This window comes from Eulemur rufifrons, chromosome 16, assembly GCF_041146395.1.
Source record: "Eulemur rufifrons isolate Redbay chromosome 16, OSU_ERuf_1, whole genome shotgun sequence".
Classification (NCBI taxonomy): domain Eukaryota; kingdom Metazoa; phylum Chordata; class Mammalia; order Primates; family Lemuridae; genus Eulemur; species Eulemur rufifrons.
Window position 1 is genome coordinate 41,924,878 of NC_090998.1, and position 18,112 is coordinate 41,942,989.

At 37.5% G+C, this 18,112-nt stretch overlaps 1 protein-coding gene across 4 annotated transcripts in view; it reads right to left on the reverse strand.

Annotated features, from left to right (window-relative positions):
• The window catches only part of ATF7 (activating transcription factor 7), a 92,989-nt gene that overhangs the window by 61,302 nt on the left and 13,575 nt on the right, over positions 1-18,112 (reverse strand). For 3 of the 4 annotated variants that reach the window (XM_069491695.1, XM_069491694.1, XM_069491696.1), the window contains exon 2: positions 12,087-12,155. The exons of the other annotated variant lie outside the window; for it this stretch is intronic. In XM_069491695.1, coding sequence (XP_069347796.1) covers positions 12,087-12,134 — 48 coding nt within the window. In that variant the 5' untranslated portion in view covers positions 12,135-12,155. The remainder of the gene's footprint in view (positions 1-12,086; positions 12,156-18,112) is intronic. 4 annotated transcript variants of the gene reach the window in all.

The window sequence follows — 18,112 nt, forward strand, 5'->3', positions numbered from 1 at the left end:
AAAGCAAGATACCCAGACAACATCCTTTGCATTTGGAAGCTTACAGGCATAAAAGTAAGATAAGAAAGAAAGAAATATGAATCAGGAAGTAACCCAGCCTAGAATTCACAAAGATGACACTACAATACTTCTTTGATCCTATCAGCAGAGGATGCTGAAGCCATGATTTTTAGGTCCCAGTTTTCTAGTTCTATCTACATTTCTGGTTTGTCAAAACTTAGTTTACTATGCAAGTGTAGTGGCTTGTGCCTGTAATCCCAGCCAGCTACTTGGGAGGCTGAGGCAGGAGGATAACTTGAGCCCAAGAGTTTGAGACCAGCCTGACCAACATAGTGAGATCTCGTCTCTAAAAAAAAAGGAAGAAGTAGTTTTCTTTCTCGTCTTAAAATCATGTCCTTGCTGCAAAATGTGGTTTACCTCAGAGAGTGTTAGCCACATCTCAGCAGCATTCCCAAGCAGATTAAAAACACTGTAGTTTAAGACTGAGACAGTTGCAGAGAGGTCTCTTCATTTTAGTAAGAATTCATTATCTTTTTTTTTTTTTTTTTTGCACAGGGATAGCTCAGCTGTAGATTCAGCTCTCTCTGGTATAGCAGCCAGATGCCTAGATCAGCAACAAACTATACATAGGACTCACCTGACTGATGCATTTGGCCCATTTACCCAAAAAAACACTACTTATTCATTTCTTTTTATGCTAGATGTACATATTGACATGTGTATGGAGAATAATAAGGAAGCAATTTAGCCTGGTAGTGCTGGTCTGTAGTCTACCGGGTTTGTGTTGTAGTTCCATCACAAAATACTGTGTGACCTTGTTCACGTTACTTAACCTCTCTGAGCCTTAGTTTTCTCATCTGTAAAATGGGGATAATACTAAATTCTCCCTCAGTGGGTTGCTAGGATTAAATAAAATAATACCTGTAAAGCACTTTTGCATAGTACATGATAAAAACTTAGTGAGCTATGGTTATTGTTGCTGATGCTGCTGTTATATCAATAAAATTAGACAATTTCCATCATATTTTGTTCTCTCTCATTCTCCTTATATGCTCTCTGGATAGAAAGATCATTTTCCTGCACATTATATAAACACAACATTTCCTCTAAATTATATATGCATACATGACCTATTAGTATGCACTAACTGATATTAGTCCTGAACATCACACTAAGAACTTTCCCAAGGCTAATGTTCACTTTACCACAGAGTCAGTTCAGTTTGACAAGTAAAGAAATTAGCACGGAGGCCAAGACTGGAAGATTCTCATATGTAGTCAAACCTAGAGGATAAAGAGACAATACTGTATGAAAAGAGACCCTACTCAATTCCAAGGAGCTAGAATTCTAAGTAGATAGGAAGCAGGAGTTCTAGAACCAAAGAAATAGGTATTTCTCCTTCCACCATATTTTATTGATCTAAATTTTCCAAGGTAGAAAAAGGAGGAAAATGGTTTTTTCTTTCCAAAGAGAATTCAGTTGGTTGCAGTGTTTACCGGTTTTTTTTTTTTTTTTTTTTGAGACAGAGTCTTACACTGTTACCCGGGCTAGACTGCAGTGGTGTCATCATAGCTCACTGCAACTTCAAACTCCTGGGCTCAAGTGATCCTCCTGCCTCAACCTCCCAAGTAACGAGGAACTACAGGTGCATGCCAGCATGCCTGGCTAATTTTTTCCATTTTTAGTAGAGATGGGGTCTCACTCTTGCGCAGGCTGGTCTCGAATTTCTGAGCTCAAGCGATCCTCTTGCCTCAGCCTTCCAGAGTGCTGGGATTATAGGCATGAGCCACTGTGCCTAGCCAGGGGCCCTTTTTTTTCTTTAGATTTCTCAACTAGCTTCTAGTAAAGGAAGTAGAGATAACCTAAGACAAAACTAAGAAGTGGATCTGTTTATCTTTGATACCCTCATAAACTGCAATATCTCCTTTGCTTAGGGACCATTCCACCTAAACAGTCCTTATCTACTATCCCCTAACCCTAAATAGAAACTTTCATTCCTTTATGTAGCCAAAATCACAGCTGTCATTAAACTAATTCATACTGAAGTGTGAATGATAGCCTCCATAGACTTCTCTACAGTTTTCCAAGAACTTATTAATTTACATGAACCTTTAATGTAGAAGTGCAGGGGGTTATTTCTGGGCAGGAAATCTTTCCTGTTGACCTTAAATTGCACTGATTCTTCTTCAATCATATATAAGGCTGTCCATGGAAGGGAAGGAGAGAAGACTTTACTGTTCTCAACCTAATCAAAGGAAAAGGGATCAAATGCTCTAATTCCTCTTGTTTTGCCTGCCCTAATACCTTGATTCCCCAGATACAGCCCTTTCAGTGTTCATCTTGTCTTTGCTCCCTAGAACCAGTAAAACTAGGCAAGCCAATTCCTGTAACATCAGGCCACCTAAATATCCCTGGGTAAATTCTTAAAGTTTTCGAGGGAACTTGAAGGTGTGGAGCCTCCCATGTCTAATCTTCTCTCCCCTTTTTGCCAGCTATTTCCAATTACATGGCTATCTGCTCACACTTTAAAAAATTAGAGGGTTGTATGATTCCAACTACGTGACATTCTAGAAAAGACAAAACTATAGAGACAGTAAAAAGATCAGTGGTTATCAGGGATTTGGGAGGAGGGAAGGATGAAGAGGTAGAACACAAAGCATTTTTTATGGTAGTGAAGCTATTCTGTATGATACTGTAATGGTAGATACATGTCATTATACATGTCAAAACCCACAGAATGCACTGGGCATGGTGGCTCACGCCTGTAATCCTAGCACTCTGGGAACCCGAGGCAGGAGGATTGCTCGAGGTCAGGAGTTCAAGACCAGCCTGAGCAAGAATGAGACCCCATCTCTACCAAAAATAGAAAAAATTAGCCAGGCATGGTGGCGGGCGCTTGCAGTCCCAGGCTACTCGGGAGGCTGAGGCAGGAGGATCGCTTGAGCCCAGGAGTTTCAGGTTGTAGTGAGCTATGATGACACCACTGCACTCTACCTGGGGCAATGGAGTGAGAGACTCAGTCTCAAAACCAAAAACAAAAAAACAAACAACAAAAAAAGCTCACAGAATGTACGCACAGTGAACCCTAATGAAAACTAGGACTTTAGTTAATAATAATGTATCAATATTGGCTCACCAATTATAACAAATGTAGCATACTGATATAAGATGTTAATAATAGGGAACCTGTGGGGTAGAGTGGGGGGGTATATATGGAAATGCTCTGTACTTTCCACTCAATTTTTCTGTAAATGTACGATAGCTCTAAAAAATAAAGTCCATTAATTAAAAAAAAAAAAAAGGGAACACTGGTTAAAAAATCCCCACCAGGTATAAGGGCTAACAAGATACAATATAAGCTATATGAAAGGCAGGCAAAAAGTAAAAAATTAGACTGGAGGGCTTGATCTCAAACTAGAGGGGATAGTACCTAAAGACAAGGAAAGAAACTTGAGGAAGTGAAAGAAGGAGAGAAAGACAACTCTCATAGTGGCATTTTTTAGTGATGTGTGCAAACAACTAAAACAAATTTATTTCCCTCAGAGAAGGAGTACAGAAGCCAAGATGTTTATAAGGGACACTGAGATTCTCAGTAGAAAAATCACCACCATTAAGCCTCTGGCATACTTACTAGTATCACCCTGATGCCTCTCCCTGTGGCTAAGGAATCAGAGCTTGTCATTGTAACCATTGCAGAGCTTGTGTCTACAACCTATGCTGGTGCCAATCTTTATGGTGGATTGAGCTATTTTTCAGGAAAATCAAGGGATAATTGCCTAGTATCAAAAGAAGATCTGACCCTTGGGAGGAGAAAGGAGTTGTTCCTTTTGCCACAGGATGATTCTCTCCGGAATAACATAAATAGCTCTTCGAAAGACTATGTCTTTGATAAGCAGAGCTGCAATTCTGACAACCAATCTGCTGAATGCCGAACAGAGAACACAGCTTTCTACAACGACTCAAAGGATGCGGCAAGGCTGTAGATTTATTCTGCTGACTTTCCCTGCTGAGCCACTCAAGTTTTTCAAAGGCAAAAAGGAAGAACTCCTTCCTTCCAACTCAGGGAATTGCCAATTCCACCTGGGATCTAAAGACAGAGCTATGTTTGCTCAAAATCTGACATCACCAATGTGAACAACAAGATTTAAAAGCTGGAATGACGGCTGGCAATTTTAGTCATTAGAGCAGAAGCTGGTTCAGCACTTCAATCTGCCGACAGAATCGGCAGCCACACAGGGCACATGGTGTGCCAGACTGACAATGAGCTAATTTCACAAAATTCATTCTCATTCTCTGTGTACTTTCATATGACAATTGCAAATAGTCTAGATTCTTACCAAAGCACAAATACAAAGGTAGTATGTTTACCTGCACAAAGAAATTTCAAAGTAAAAACACAAAGGCATTGTTACAAAGAGATAAACCTCAAAGGTTTCATTTTTCTCCATGATGTTTTCCTTCTTAAACTCCTGTGCTTAAAACGAAAATTTTGTGAGAGAAAATTTAAAAAGCAAATCTCCCTACTATAAACTATTAAGAGTATTTCTCTCTCACAATGTCATTTTTTCAGTATGAGATTTTGAAAGAGAAAAGCTTTCTACACATCCTAACTCAAAAAATAACAGCCGTCTGCTATGATTTAAAGGAAAATCTCTCTGTGGTTAAACAGATTCAACCCTCAACAGACAAAGGAAAACTATGCTTGAGAGTTAAGATACCCAATTTCTGTTTAAAACATTTTTGTTATCTTACGATAAACAAAGAAAGAAAAAAAGCCCCACTAAAATTTAGAGGTAATGAGTTCTATTTTGATCTTTAAAAACATGTATCGTACTGAACAAGTACCTTGAAATAGTTACCGAAGAAAAGGCATTAGTAATAGCAAAACAGCACAGAAAATTATAAGCAGAAAATCAGTATAAGATTTTTCCCCAAACAAAATACATGATGTTTTTCACAAAAATTAATGGAAACAGGACAAAAATAAAGATGTTTTGCTTTATAAATAATATTGGCAAACAATATGTATATGTCTTAATTTTTAGACAGCCAAACACCTGAAATTTAGCCAAATGTCTACTAATACTAGCAACTGTAACCCTTTCAAAGTGGCTTATTATTTGGTTACGAAGGCTCCATTAAAACAAAACCTCAATCTAGCCAAATTCCAGCTGAAGGGGCTTTTCTTGAAGTATTATAAAATCCAATCTAAAAGGGGCATTGTGTTTTATTTAAGCCACTGGCATATGGTTAAAAAGCTTAAATTTGCCCAGTTACAATCCTTTGAGCAGAATGTTGAAATTCTCTTTCTTCTCTTCAGAAAGATCTTCCAGAGAGCATCTCTTGCACCTTGTTCATAATATGCAATTTATTGGCATTTCTTTTCCTTTCTAAATGGCCGGGAGGGAAGAACTCCACAGTCTCTGTGTGTGGTTAGTAATGGCGCTTTTACTTGTCATTGTACAAAGCCTGTTAAATATTTACAACACAGACAGCAATATCTAGTCCTAAACACCCAGTTGTGAGTTTGAATTTTGTTAGAAATAAATCTATGACAAGTTTTCCCCAGCAAAATGCCAGAAGACTTTACTAACAGCTTCAAGAGACCCAGCGGGTCCAGAGGAGCAGTTATAGGCCATCTGGTGATTACTTATTATTATTTATACAGCACTGTAGATGTACACACAGATGTGTTATGAATCCACATACAGAGAGGCCCTAACAAGGGTTTCAGACAGAATGCGACTGCTGAGCAAGTCAATCTGCATTAAAGAAATACGCTAACCAGAGAGGGAATACACTGGCTGTTTTTTAATCTGCTATATTAGCTGGAAGACTATTTGATAAAAGAATGAAGAATTCTATATAATGACAATATCATTATCAACAACCTAGCTATATGTGGTTTTGCAAGGGTGGCAAAAGAAGGATAAATGAAAGTCAGGCTCTCAGATCTGGAAGGTACTTTAAAAACTCAGCAATTTGTAAAAGAAGGGACCAGGAAAGAGCCCCTCTCCTAACTTAGGAAGAACTGAGATACAAAGATATAAGATTTCATTTTTTTCCTACCAGGAATGCTCTGAGAACAGTTTCTAGATTCTCATTTCGAATACTAAGTTATATCCAAGGAAAAACAAGAGTGAATAAGTAAAAAATTTCATCTTAATTTCCTGGGTATAGCTCTAGTTAGGTTTATACAGCCTTTTTGGGGGAGTGGGGGCAGTCAGCAGAGACTGGAACAAAGATGCCTGTAATCTACTGTGCTCTTAGTAACATCAAAATAAATATAAGACAAAAAAACTAAAATAAATGACCACATGTTTCTAAGGGCAAGTGTCAAGACTGTCAGATATGACATTAAGAAACTTAGGGCTGGGCACAGTGGCTGTAATCCTAGCCACCTGTAATCCTAGCACTTTGGGACACCGAGGCAGGAGGATCGCTTGAGGCCAGGAGTTCAAGACCAGCCTGTGTAAGAGCGAGACCCTCTAACTACAAAAAATACAAAAATTAGCCAGGCATGGTGGCACATGCCTGTAGTCCTAGCTACTTAGGAAGCTGAGGCAGGAGGATCACTTGAGCCCAGGAGTTTGAGGTTGCAGTGAACTATGATGATGCCACTGCACTCCAGCCTAGGCAACAGAACAAGACCCTGTCTCTAAAAAAGAAAGAAAGAAAGAAACTTGTGTTTAATTCCTGCTCTTAATATCTCTACATTTTAAAAATCCCAGTCCAAATTTCCCAATTTTGTCCATATGATGCATAAGAGTGGTCTACTTCCATCACAGGGTTACCTAAAACTGCGGCATATGCAGGGTGGACTAAAAGTTATTGCAAAATCAACATATTACAAAAAATAAGGTTAGCATTTGGCCTAATTGTGTATAATACAGTGTATTTTCAGCTGCCTGACAGCATGCAGGCACTCTTACCAGATGGGCACTGGATGAATTATTGAATGAAATATGAATTATTAAATAAAAATTTGAATTTTTTTAAACTCTTGGCAGGGGGTGAGGAAGAAAAGCTTATTTGTTTGCCTGAAATTGCCTTCATGTGTCGAAACATGTAAACATAGCATGTACCACCACAAATGGCATTTACCTACCAGAGCCATTGCTTCCCTTATAATTCTCCAATTCTAGGTGCTTGCCTAACATAAAGAATTAGTAATCAGCACCAACTCATTCTTCTTTGCTTTTCTTTTGTGCTCATGCCAGTTAATAGGGAAACTTGCCAAAGGGACAGAATTAAAGATCCAGAGTACCACAGTACCAGTATGGCCCACTTAATGGGAGGGCTGGGATAATAGGAATAATCTCTATAGAATTGTGTTATATAGGCAATAAAACATATACCTTTGCAGCATGCCAGCATTTAACCAATCATAGGAGCTATTTGTTGCCTCATATATTACAGAGCAATAGAGATTTAAGGGATAATGTTCATGGAGGCAGAGGATACGAAGCAATAAACAGCTTTGGAGGTTGGTTAAATGCCAAGTGAAGCCAGGACTGCAGCACCATAAACATTATTCCTACTATATGACAAGATAAGGAGGTACAAGAAGCTGCCCTCAATCCCATCACAACTAGGGCTCCATCACTATTTTTGGCTTTACAAAGGAAAAGCAGGCCTGGGAGGTCTATGAGTTAGTTATATGTTTCATGTCTCAGTTAAAAAGATATGAAGATTATCTCTGCAAGACGGCTGTCCAGTAAAAAAAAAAAAAAAAAAAAAGAAGATATGAAGAGAATTTCAACCTGTACCTAAATGTCCTCTGGGAGAAGTAGATCTGATACTAGATACCTTCAGGGAAAAAAACAATCAAGAGTCCCTCAGGGTCACTCTGAACAGAGAAATAATCAAAGGATTTTTCCTTAAAAGGACAGAGTTGAAACAGAGTGGTTGTGACAGAAATCTTTCTCAATGGCTAATAATGGGATGATACTAACTGTCCGTGAGTAGTATGTCCTCAGAGGAACTGTGTTCCTATTCCTAAGGAAATAGGTATTCTAAGTAATAAACTGATATGATCAGCTCCTGCTCAAAGATTTAATTATGGTAACCAGAAGGACTACTTAAATCTGCACAACTTACACTGCAAACCAGCGTCATGTGCCTGAGAAAAAGGTGCTTAAGGCCGGGCGCGGTGGCTCACGCCTGTAATCCTAGCACTCTGGGAGGCCGAGGTGGGCGGATCGTTTGAGCTCAGGAGTTCGAGACCAGCCTGAGCAAGAGCGAGACCCCATCTCTACTAAAAAAAATAGAAAGAAATTATATGGACAGCTAAAAATATATATAGAAAAAATTAGCCGGGCATGGTGGCGCATGCCTGTAGTCCCAGCTACTCGGGAGGCTGAGGCAGGAGGATCGCTTGAGCCCAGGAGTTTGAGGTTGCTGTGAGCTAGGCTGACGCCACAGCACTCACTCTAGCCTGGGCAACAGAGTGAGACTCTGTCTCAAAAAAAAAAAAAAAAAAGGTGCTTAAGAATATGAAATTTATTGACTTCTGGTAATAAAAACTGGGCAAAAAGCATCCAAAAGGTAAATTATCTAACTGCACCCACATGAAACAACATCTCAAATCCAAGATTATTGACATAGTATTTAGTCCTGCTTCCACATACAATGGAATAACTTTATAATCCACTTTTAAGTAAACGTCCCCCCAAGTATTAAAAGCTTACAAGACTTTCTAGATTCAACACCAAACTGTATTTTTATAATTTTAACAATAACACAGAAGCAAAGCCATTTTATAATCACAACATTTTTAAATGGATGCTATCTTGTAAACATTTCAAAAACCATACAACTCAAATTCAACAGTTCTCTGCCAATAGGGTATCTGGGGCACTGTTGCCTTAACAACACTAACCCCATTCTCAGGAGGCAACTCTCCTGCTACCACATTCCATAGAGAGGTATTAGCAGGAATACTGCTTTCCCTGAGTTCCTCTTCATGAGGTTGATGAGGCCTCAAGAGAAACAAAGAGTCTCCACAGGTATAAGGAAATAAGAGGTCTAAAAAACCCTATCACCTGTCTTTTCACATAAGCATGCAGACAGCACAACCTTTAGAAGCCTTTTTTATTGTTGTTTAAAAAAAAGTACATGCAGCAAATTTAGAACTCAGCTGTGTCACATCAGACTAACTGTTGGGAAGTGGATCATGAACAGAATCCAAAAATAACAGCCATTAAAGACCTAGCAACCAAAACATGTTTATGTATCCATTGAAAGCCTGGTGGTTTTGATTATATGGTGGAGAGCATAATCCACTAGTCTATTTTAGGTGAATTTTCCTTTCACCTTCCCTTACTATTAGGGCATAGAATGATTTCTGAGTTTAGGGGTGCATAGGGTAAAGTTTGGGCAGGGAACAGATATTGAAATAATGCAAGATTCCTATAGGTTTTTTTTTCTTTGTTTGCTTTTTAAGAATCAGTCTCCTGAATTATAATCACTTTCATTCCTTTTTCCTCTACCTGGTAGAAGTTACTGCTTTTTGAGACTTCTATCGTAGTACGTTCTAAACCGTGTTTTACAAAAATTACCATGTCCTTATTACCCCTCTTGGGATTTACATAGTTTTTTTTATTATTCTACCATTTCTGAAATAAAGAATCTGAACCAATGTCAAGTGGATTATAAATATTAATAGCTTGAAGGCCTCAAGGTGGCTCCAGAATGAAACCATTCTCAAGGGATATAAGGAAGTTAGATGACAGGCCAAGGGTAGTTCACTTCACCAAATTTATCTCCTCTGCCAGATTTTCAATATTTTATATAACATAAAGCAATCACAGTAAATCTTATAGAGATCCCATTCGAGTTGTTATCAGATATTGGGAGCAACCTGGAAAGAGACTAAATATAATTTAAGAAGTATAATCTCACCTGACCATAAAGTTTTGACATGGAAAGGAGGTAAAGAGATGAACCATGCTACTTTCAAAGTCTTAAGTTGTAGCTTTCTATCCTTTTTCTATGAAATAAGTTAACTTGAATCCAAAAGGAGAAGGTAGCAATGTTCGACATGCAACTTCCCACTGAGGGAAAAAATTTTTTAGAACCTAAGCCAGAGGTTATAATGAACCCCAATAGCCAAAATAACAACAAACAATTCAAAAATGGGAGGAAGAAGTAGGGGAAGGAAATGGCTTATGATAAACAGAACCCAATCATAGAGGAAGGAACCAAAGTAAAAAGTCACTGCTGTTTTCCTACCTCCAGTCCCTACTTCCACCCAAACAAAACAAAAAGAAACAAACACAAATTTCACTAATCTGTGAAATCTTACCAATTTCAGTGAATACTACTCTTTTCTGATGAGACAGCTTAATGAGACACTACTTATATTTTTCTTCCTTAGAGAGTTTAAGAGATGCTTTTCTTGTGTATTTCTTATTTCTATCATCCATTTTTATTGCTTTGAGAAGTCCTTGTCTGGGTGGTTTTAAGCATATAACATATAAGCGGATACAGGAGTTAAGCAGCTTAAACAATACATGAAGAAAAATAATGGTAAGTATGAGAAAAATAAACCTTTTCCCCCAAAATGCATGTTGTTCAAATAAAGGAGAGAAGTGAAAAGGGTACCAGGTATCAGTTGTGGGAGTCATGGTATACAGTATAATTGAATTCACACACAAAATTTGGAGGGATCATTTTTAGATATGGACTTTAATAAAGCTGTCTAAAAAGTAAAACAAATTTACCCTATTTTCCCAACTTGCTTCCATTATAAAGGAAATAAAATATAAACCACATGGGGAAACATGCAGTCAATAATAAAGTTGGAAACTTTGACAAGAAATGAAATATACCCTAGGATACTAAATATTGCAAAATATAATGGCTTTGCTGGTATTTTCTGAAATCTTCAGCGTTTACTGGAATTTGGAATCTTCCTTCTATCTATTCCTTGTCACCACCCCCATCTAATCTACCTCTCAAATTCTTAGGAATCTCTGAAATCTAGCTCTTTTTGTCTAAGTATTTACAATGTTTAATATAACTAGTCTGCATTCTCATATACCACCAGTAAGTGTCACCGGACAATCACATGACATATTCCTAATTGAAGAGAAACTTCAACCCTTCAGGTTCTATAAAACGAATTAATGGGCCAGGTGAGGTGACTCATGCCTGTAATCCCAGCAGTTTGGGAGGCCAAGGTGAGAGGACTACTTAAGGCCCGGAGTTCAAAATGAACCCAGGCAAATACTGAGATGTTGTCTTCACAAAAATAAAATTTAAAAAATAAAAAATAAAATTAATTAATTAAGGCAGATAAAACCTCCTTTGTATTCCTTTCTTCATCCTTTTGGAACATGGCAATAGGGAAGGGTCTAGGAAGAAGAGTTAAGAAGGTGAAAAATGAAAAACATAAGGCAATTTCAACAAAATTACTTTATTAAAAAAGCATATGATGAAAAATATATGATACACAGTACACACATATAAATACAATTACATAGCAGCTGGCACACAGAACAATTCATTTCATGGCATCAGACTGGGAAAATGTTTATATAATGCTGTGAGATCTTGGGTTCTATATTGGGTTTGTCTTTCGTAACACAGATAGCTGCCTTAGCTGCTAACAGTGATTTTCTGGAACAACAGTCAAAAGACTGGCGTTTTTTTCCTATTTAAAAAATCCAAATAGATTCTGGTAAATTGGGGTTCACAATGAATGGGAATATTCTCAGCTGCCTCTCCAAATATGTTAAGCAGACTGTTATATCCACCCGGGTTGAAGAGAAGACACTTCTAAACTTGCTTTGTATTTAGATGGATAGCTTCAGAAAGGAGGAGAAAGCAACACGTATTCTTCAACACTGTGTGCTGGGAAACAAACACCAGTAGAATAACAATATGGAAGAGAGCAAGGCAGATTTCATTACGGTAGAGTGCCTACACTTCCTCATAACTTGGATTTACACACTGCAAATCCTCTGATCTGATTACCTCCAGTGATCACGTAAAATACCGGCTTTAAACTCTTTGCCTTAGTGATAAAACAGCCACTTTGATTCACAACAAGACATTCACAATAAAGTATATTGTAAACGTACCTGTCCACAGCCTGGGGCATTGCACACAAACGGTCTGTCGTCTCCCATATTTCATATAGCAGAGCGGAGCTGAGGAGGGGGAGGTAGGGGGAAAAAGTTATGTTAAATACGCTGGAACAAAAAAAAAAAAAGTGCTTCAAAAATACCAAGCCTAGAAACAGGTGTTCCAAGAATGCCATCTATCAAAGCTGTAAACACAGGCTACTTTGGGGAGACCAGTCAGACAGGTGGCATATGATCTACAGAGCCCTCAATTGAAACATTTAATTAGAAAAATTTAGACTTAAATTGTCAAGGAATTTCAAACCTTTTCTAGATTTTCTCTTTCTGCTACAGTATGTAACACACTACTCCAATCCGCTGAATTACAACCAGTGCAGTTCCCTATATCAATAAATTCACTGAACGCTCGATGCGGAAGCCATATTTCTGAACTAGAGAAGACCAAAATTTGTCATTTAATTAATTAAGGGATTATAGGAGGGGTGCTCCATTTTACAGGGCCATAATCTGGCTCCCTGGTGTATAAACTACGAGACTGTTGGCAAGGGCCGTTTATCCCAGATTATTGCCAAAGAAAACAAAGCACCCATCCTATTGGGCTACACGGGAAATGATTTTCATTAATAAAAAAATAAAAATAAAAACCTTCTCTCCCCACTGGGAGCCTCCTTTTCCCCCCACCAATCGTCTGTGGCAAATGGAGAAATATCGGCGCCTTCCCCCCCCCCCCCCCCCCCGATTCTATTTATGGCTAGGTTTTTAAAAGGAGCAATAAAACAAATGTCGACTCTTTGGGGGTTTACTGGGTGAATATGTTCCGGCTGTTTGTGCTGCTCTCGGCCAGAGTTCTTAGGCTGCTCTGCTGCAGCCAACAGATGTGTGCTGCTGCAGGGGATAAAAGAAATGGCACTAAAAGGCATCACCGTCCATCCCTTCTATTTCTCTGAAGACTGTAATAGGGTTTATACTGTTTTTTTTTTTAAATTATTGAAGCTAAATTCTCAAAATGATGATTGAAATTCTTTGTCAAAGAACAGTAATTCCAATCTGCACATGTGGGGGAAATTTCTCATATTCTAACTAGGAATAAAAATAGAGGTGGAGATGGATAAGGATTAGAAATGCAAATCACAGTAAAAATATTTCTAAAAGATAAACAATATTTTGGAAGGGTAGAATAAAGAAACGGGAGGAGTAAAAACAGTCTGATAGAATAAACACCTAAAGGACATTTCAAACATCTTTCCAAAAGGTATACAAAAGAATATGAACATGGAAAGATGACGGAGGAACTATGATTTGAATATGCCTGGAAATGACTCCAGAACTGTAACCAAGTTTCAAATTTTTATCTTGGAGATAAACCAAAATGTCAGGACAATCTCAGTCAGGCCTGCATTAAAATAAAATGTTAACATGCTAGACTGAATCTGGTAATCGGAAAACCATGCTTAAAACTCAGATGGTAGCTAGCTAACATCTCTCCTATTCTCTTAGGACTCACTCTGGGGTTAGAAACCAGTGTTTCTGGTTGTCTAATCAATAATTCCACAACTAATCGGTGTTTAAAATTGTGGGGTGCCCTATAAAATAGAACGGGCTTCTTGGTCATCTTTCAGTGTGATAGAAACACAGTCTAACTATGAAGGAAACTGATGCTGCAGCATTGCTGTAATGGAAGAAAGCCTGTATGTACATACATGTACACAGATTTATATCACATTTAGCCAGGATAAATTGCTTCAATAAATTCTGTTCCTAGGAGAGGCCAGCTCAAGCTGATGATTGGGTACTGGGAAATGAGAGCTTCATTCTTCTTCACACAGCCTCAGGATGAGGGGGTTTTCTGGTTTATTTGTTTTAAATACATAATGATTTTTTAGCACTTTCTGGAACTACAACATAGTGCAAAAATATATACAAGTAAACAAAAGTAAATAAATGCAAAGACCAAGGCCATTATGGCTGAAAACTCAGAGCAAGTCTGGAAAGCAATTCATCTCTGGAAAAATTCCTAACTGCTGTGCTAGAGGTAATTTCACTTCCTAGTCCCAGAATCTGCTTTCCTAATATAATTACAAAATGAGAATTTTATTTCGACAAGGTCCCCTAACATATTTTTAACCAGGAAGTAAACTACAAGGGCTAGAGTAAACATAACACAAAGACTAGGCAGGATTCCTTACTTTGATCTTGGTTCTGTTATTTGGGGCTAAATTTTCTCATTTTTCTACCCATTTAGAGGAGGGAAATGGTGCTAGCTGAGAAGTGGGGCAGCACTGACATACGAAGTGATTAAATGAATTCTGGAATGGTTTCCCTCAAACCACAAAATTCAAAATTTAACTTGGCTTTACACAATAACATCACAATATATAGCTTCCAAATTTTATTTAATGGCATTCTTACTAGGAAATAGTGATGAAAAATCATGACTTTCTAAAAGAAAAAAAAACTTGGGGGCAAAAAGACATTAAAATCTAACAGAAGTATTTTCACTGCTCTTAAATATTCAACTGACAGCCACTAACTAGATTTTCCTGCTTCCTTCCCAATTTGCTGGCCTTTGTTTTAACATTTTCACCAAAGGGAAATCACAATGGGAGGAAGAAGGGTCTCTTTCTTACATGCCCACAATTATTCTTAAGTCATTCCCTCAATTTCTTGCCCCTTGTCATTTCCATCATTCTTGCTTTAAAATTTTTTCAATTTAAAGTGATTTAAAAAAAAAAATTAAATAACAACAGTAAGAATGATGTCTCCCTATTTAAAAAAAAATACAGCTAACATCTTTTTTGAAAAATTTCTCCTTCATTCCCAGTCTGCTTCATCAATTGTTACATATAAAGAATGCCATTACTTATTTCTATCTGACACTTTGAACAAATCTCTAATTATCAGCGAGGTCAACTGATACCAGCTCAAAAACAAAAAGCAACACATTTCTGCAGCATAGAGAGACTGGGATAAAAAGTGAAATCTTGAGTCTTGAATAACATGTTGGAATTTAAGTCACAGCTCATTTGTAACTATACTGCTTACAAGCAGATCATGTGTCTGGGCATGGCACTCACAGTGTGTTGTCTCCTCGATCTATTCTTCAAGATGAAACATAAGCATTTTATAGAACTAAACAATAAATGACGGAAGATGGATACACACATTAAGAAGCACTGCCAAGGGGAGGTTGGATGCTTTCAGCAAGGATTTTAGAACAGGAAAACAAAGATGCGTAAAAAGGCTATCCTAGAAGCCAAGGTCTGCAGAAAAGGCTCAGAGTCACCAGAATGCATAAATGATAAAAATCATAATTTACTCAAAAGAGAAAGTTATCTAGATGCTGGGAGAGAAGTGAAGAAAACCCAAGGTTTAGAGAATGATTTTTAGTAACTGAGATAATTAAAAAAAAAATCTAATAGTTTTCTAGAGTCAGAGACAGTTCTTAAAATAGTCAATATGCAAGAAAATAGATTTTCTCTCTCTCTGTATATATAGATCTGTTTGTTTGTTCTTATCTATTTTTTATTGAATGAGGATAGAATTTGTCACTGATGGTTACAGAGTCAATTCTCTGAACCTGATTATGATGTGATCATTTCTCTAGTAACCAACTGATGCTAATAAGATGGCCGGGCAGGTTGCAGTGGCTCACCTGTGTAATCCCAGCATGTTGGGAGGTCAAGGCGAGACCAGATTGGACAACATGTGAGACCCTGTCTGTAAAAAAATTTTTAAAAAGTAGCCAGGCGTGGTGGTGCGAGCCTGTAGTCCTAGCTACTTGGGAGGCTGAAGTCGAAGGATGGCATGCACCCAAGAATCTGAGGATGCAATGAGCTGTGATTGTGCCACTGCACTCCAGCCTGGGAAACACAGTGAGACCCAACCTCTAAAAATAAAAAATAAAAATAAAAATAAATAAAATAATATGGTCCAACACTAAATAAGAAATACAAGCCACGTGCAAACACACCAGGGGCCTACTGTTAGGTTCCTAATGACAAAAAGCAGACCTTGCTAGGTACAAAAAAGAAGAAGGACAATGCACCATAAGTATCAAAGATATATAAACATTTAGAAGGGGTTAAGATTGGCTACCATTCATTCTTTCAAAAAACACTACTAAGTGCCAGGCAAAGTGGACATAAAAATAAAAAGACAATAGGCCTTTATAAAAAAGGAACTTTCACTTATTTGGCATGAAAGAAGCCATCATTAAGAATGATGCCTTAATTTACAAGTTCAATTAGCCAGAGGTTGATTAGTATACATATTATTTAGATGCCTTGTTATTTCTCCTACTGTCTATGGCCATTTATTAAATTTTGCTAACAACTCCGGAGTATAGACAAGAGTACCAAAAAAAAAAAAAAAGAAGTTAATAGTCTTGGTAAAAGACTGAACAAGGAAGAAGTCTGAAATTAATAACCACAATTTACTTTTTGTATCATACACATTTAGTTTTAAAATTCATTAATTCACCAAATATTTTATCCAGTGCCTACCATATGCTCTAGGCCCCAGTAATTCAATAGTAAATGAGATAAGCATGGTTTCTGCCCTCATAAAGCTTATTTACATCCTAAAAGAAAGAGACAAACAATAAGCTAGTAAACAAACAAAATAATTTTATTTGTTTAGCATTTTTTTGAGACAGGGTCTCGCTTTGTAGCCCACGCTGGAATGCAGTAGCACGGTCATAGCTCACTGCAGCCTTGAACTCCTGGGTTTGAGCAATCCTCCCAACTCAGCCTCCTGAGTAGCTGGGACCACAGGCACATGCCACTGCCCCCAGATATTTTATAAAAATTTTTGTATGCTACTTTGCCATCTGTTTAAAAAAAAAAAAAAAAGAAACAAAGGAAGGAAAAAGACAAGAGAAAATTAAAAAAAAAAAAAAAAAAAGAAAAAAAATTTTTTGTAGAGAGGAGGTATTGCTATGTTGTTGAGGCTGGTCTTGAACTCCTGGCCTGAAGCGATCCTTCCACTTCAGCCTCCCAAAGTGCTGGGATTACAAGCATGAACCACCACACCCAGCCACAAAATAATTTTAAATTAATCGCAGATAATTGCTATTAAAGAAATGAAATAGTGATATATTAGTGACTAGGAAAGGGATACTTTAGTTTCATGACTAAAAAGGGAATGGCTGCATTATCTGTGATTAATAGGGGAAAAGGGTAGAATATAGAAATATAGGTTAACACTTCAGGAAGACTTTCTTCTCATAACACAGTAGATGTTCAATGAATATGTATTGATTTAATATTTTATAAATATTTGAAGTCGATATTCAAGGTTTTGCAGAAAGCTGCTAGGTCTACAAAACATTTACTAAACGGGTATTTTGTATTTAAGGCTATACATGTTTAAGACATAATTTAAATACATATTTATAACTACTTTGTGCCTAAGGCACTTTATACAACTATAGCCAACCAATTCTATGCTTTTCTTATCACCCAAATAACATAAAGGAAGCTCTATAATTTTTGGTTAGAGTGCTAAAAATGGGAGGAGGGAGGTATTTGTCAAGTTAACCCTTAATCAAACCTTGAAAACAAAACCTCAGCCAGAGCTGTTAAGATTGATATGCAAGTACAAGAGAATGTCAATCAAGTATGCAGCAGAAAGGGTACCTTTATATAGTACTTTTGGGAGTACATATTTGAACCATCTTTCTAGAAATCAATTTGGCAATATTTATATTAAATGTCTTAAAATGTTTTATGTCCTTTGAACAAATCATTCTTCTTTCAGGACTCTATTCTAAGGATAAAACCAGAAACTCGGATCGTTTATATATTGAAATGTTCATCAAAGTCATATTTATGAACAAAAAAAGAACCGGAATTAAATGTTTAGGAAGAATGGATAAATATAAATTAAGGTACTGCCTTACAACTGACTACATTTAAGAATAACACTTTGGCCGGGCGCGGTGGCTCACGCCTGTAATCCTAGCACTCTGGGAGGCCGAGGTGGGCGGATCGTTTGAGCTCAGGAGTTCGAGACCAGCCTGAGCA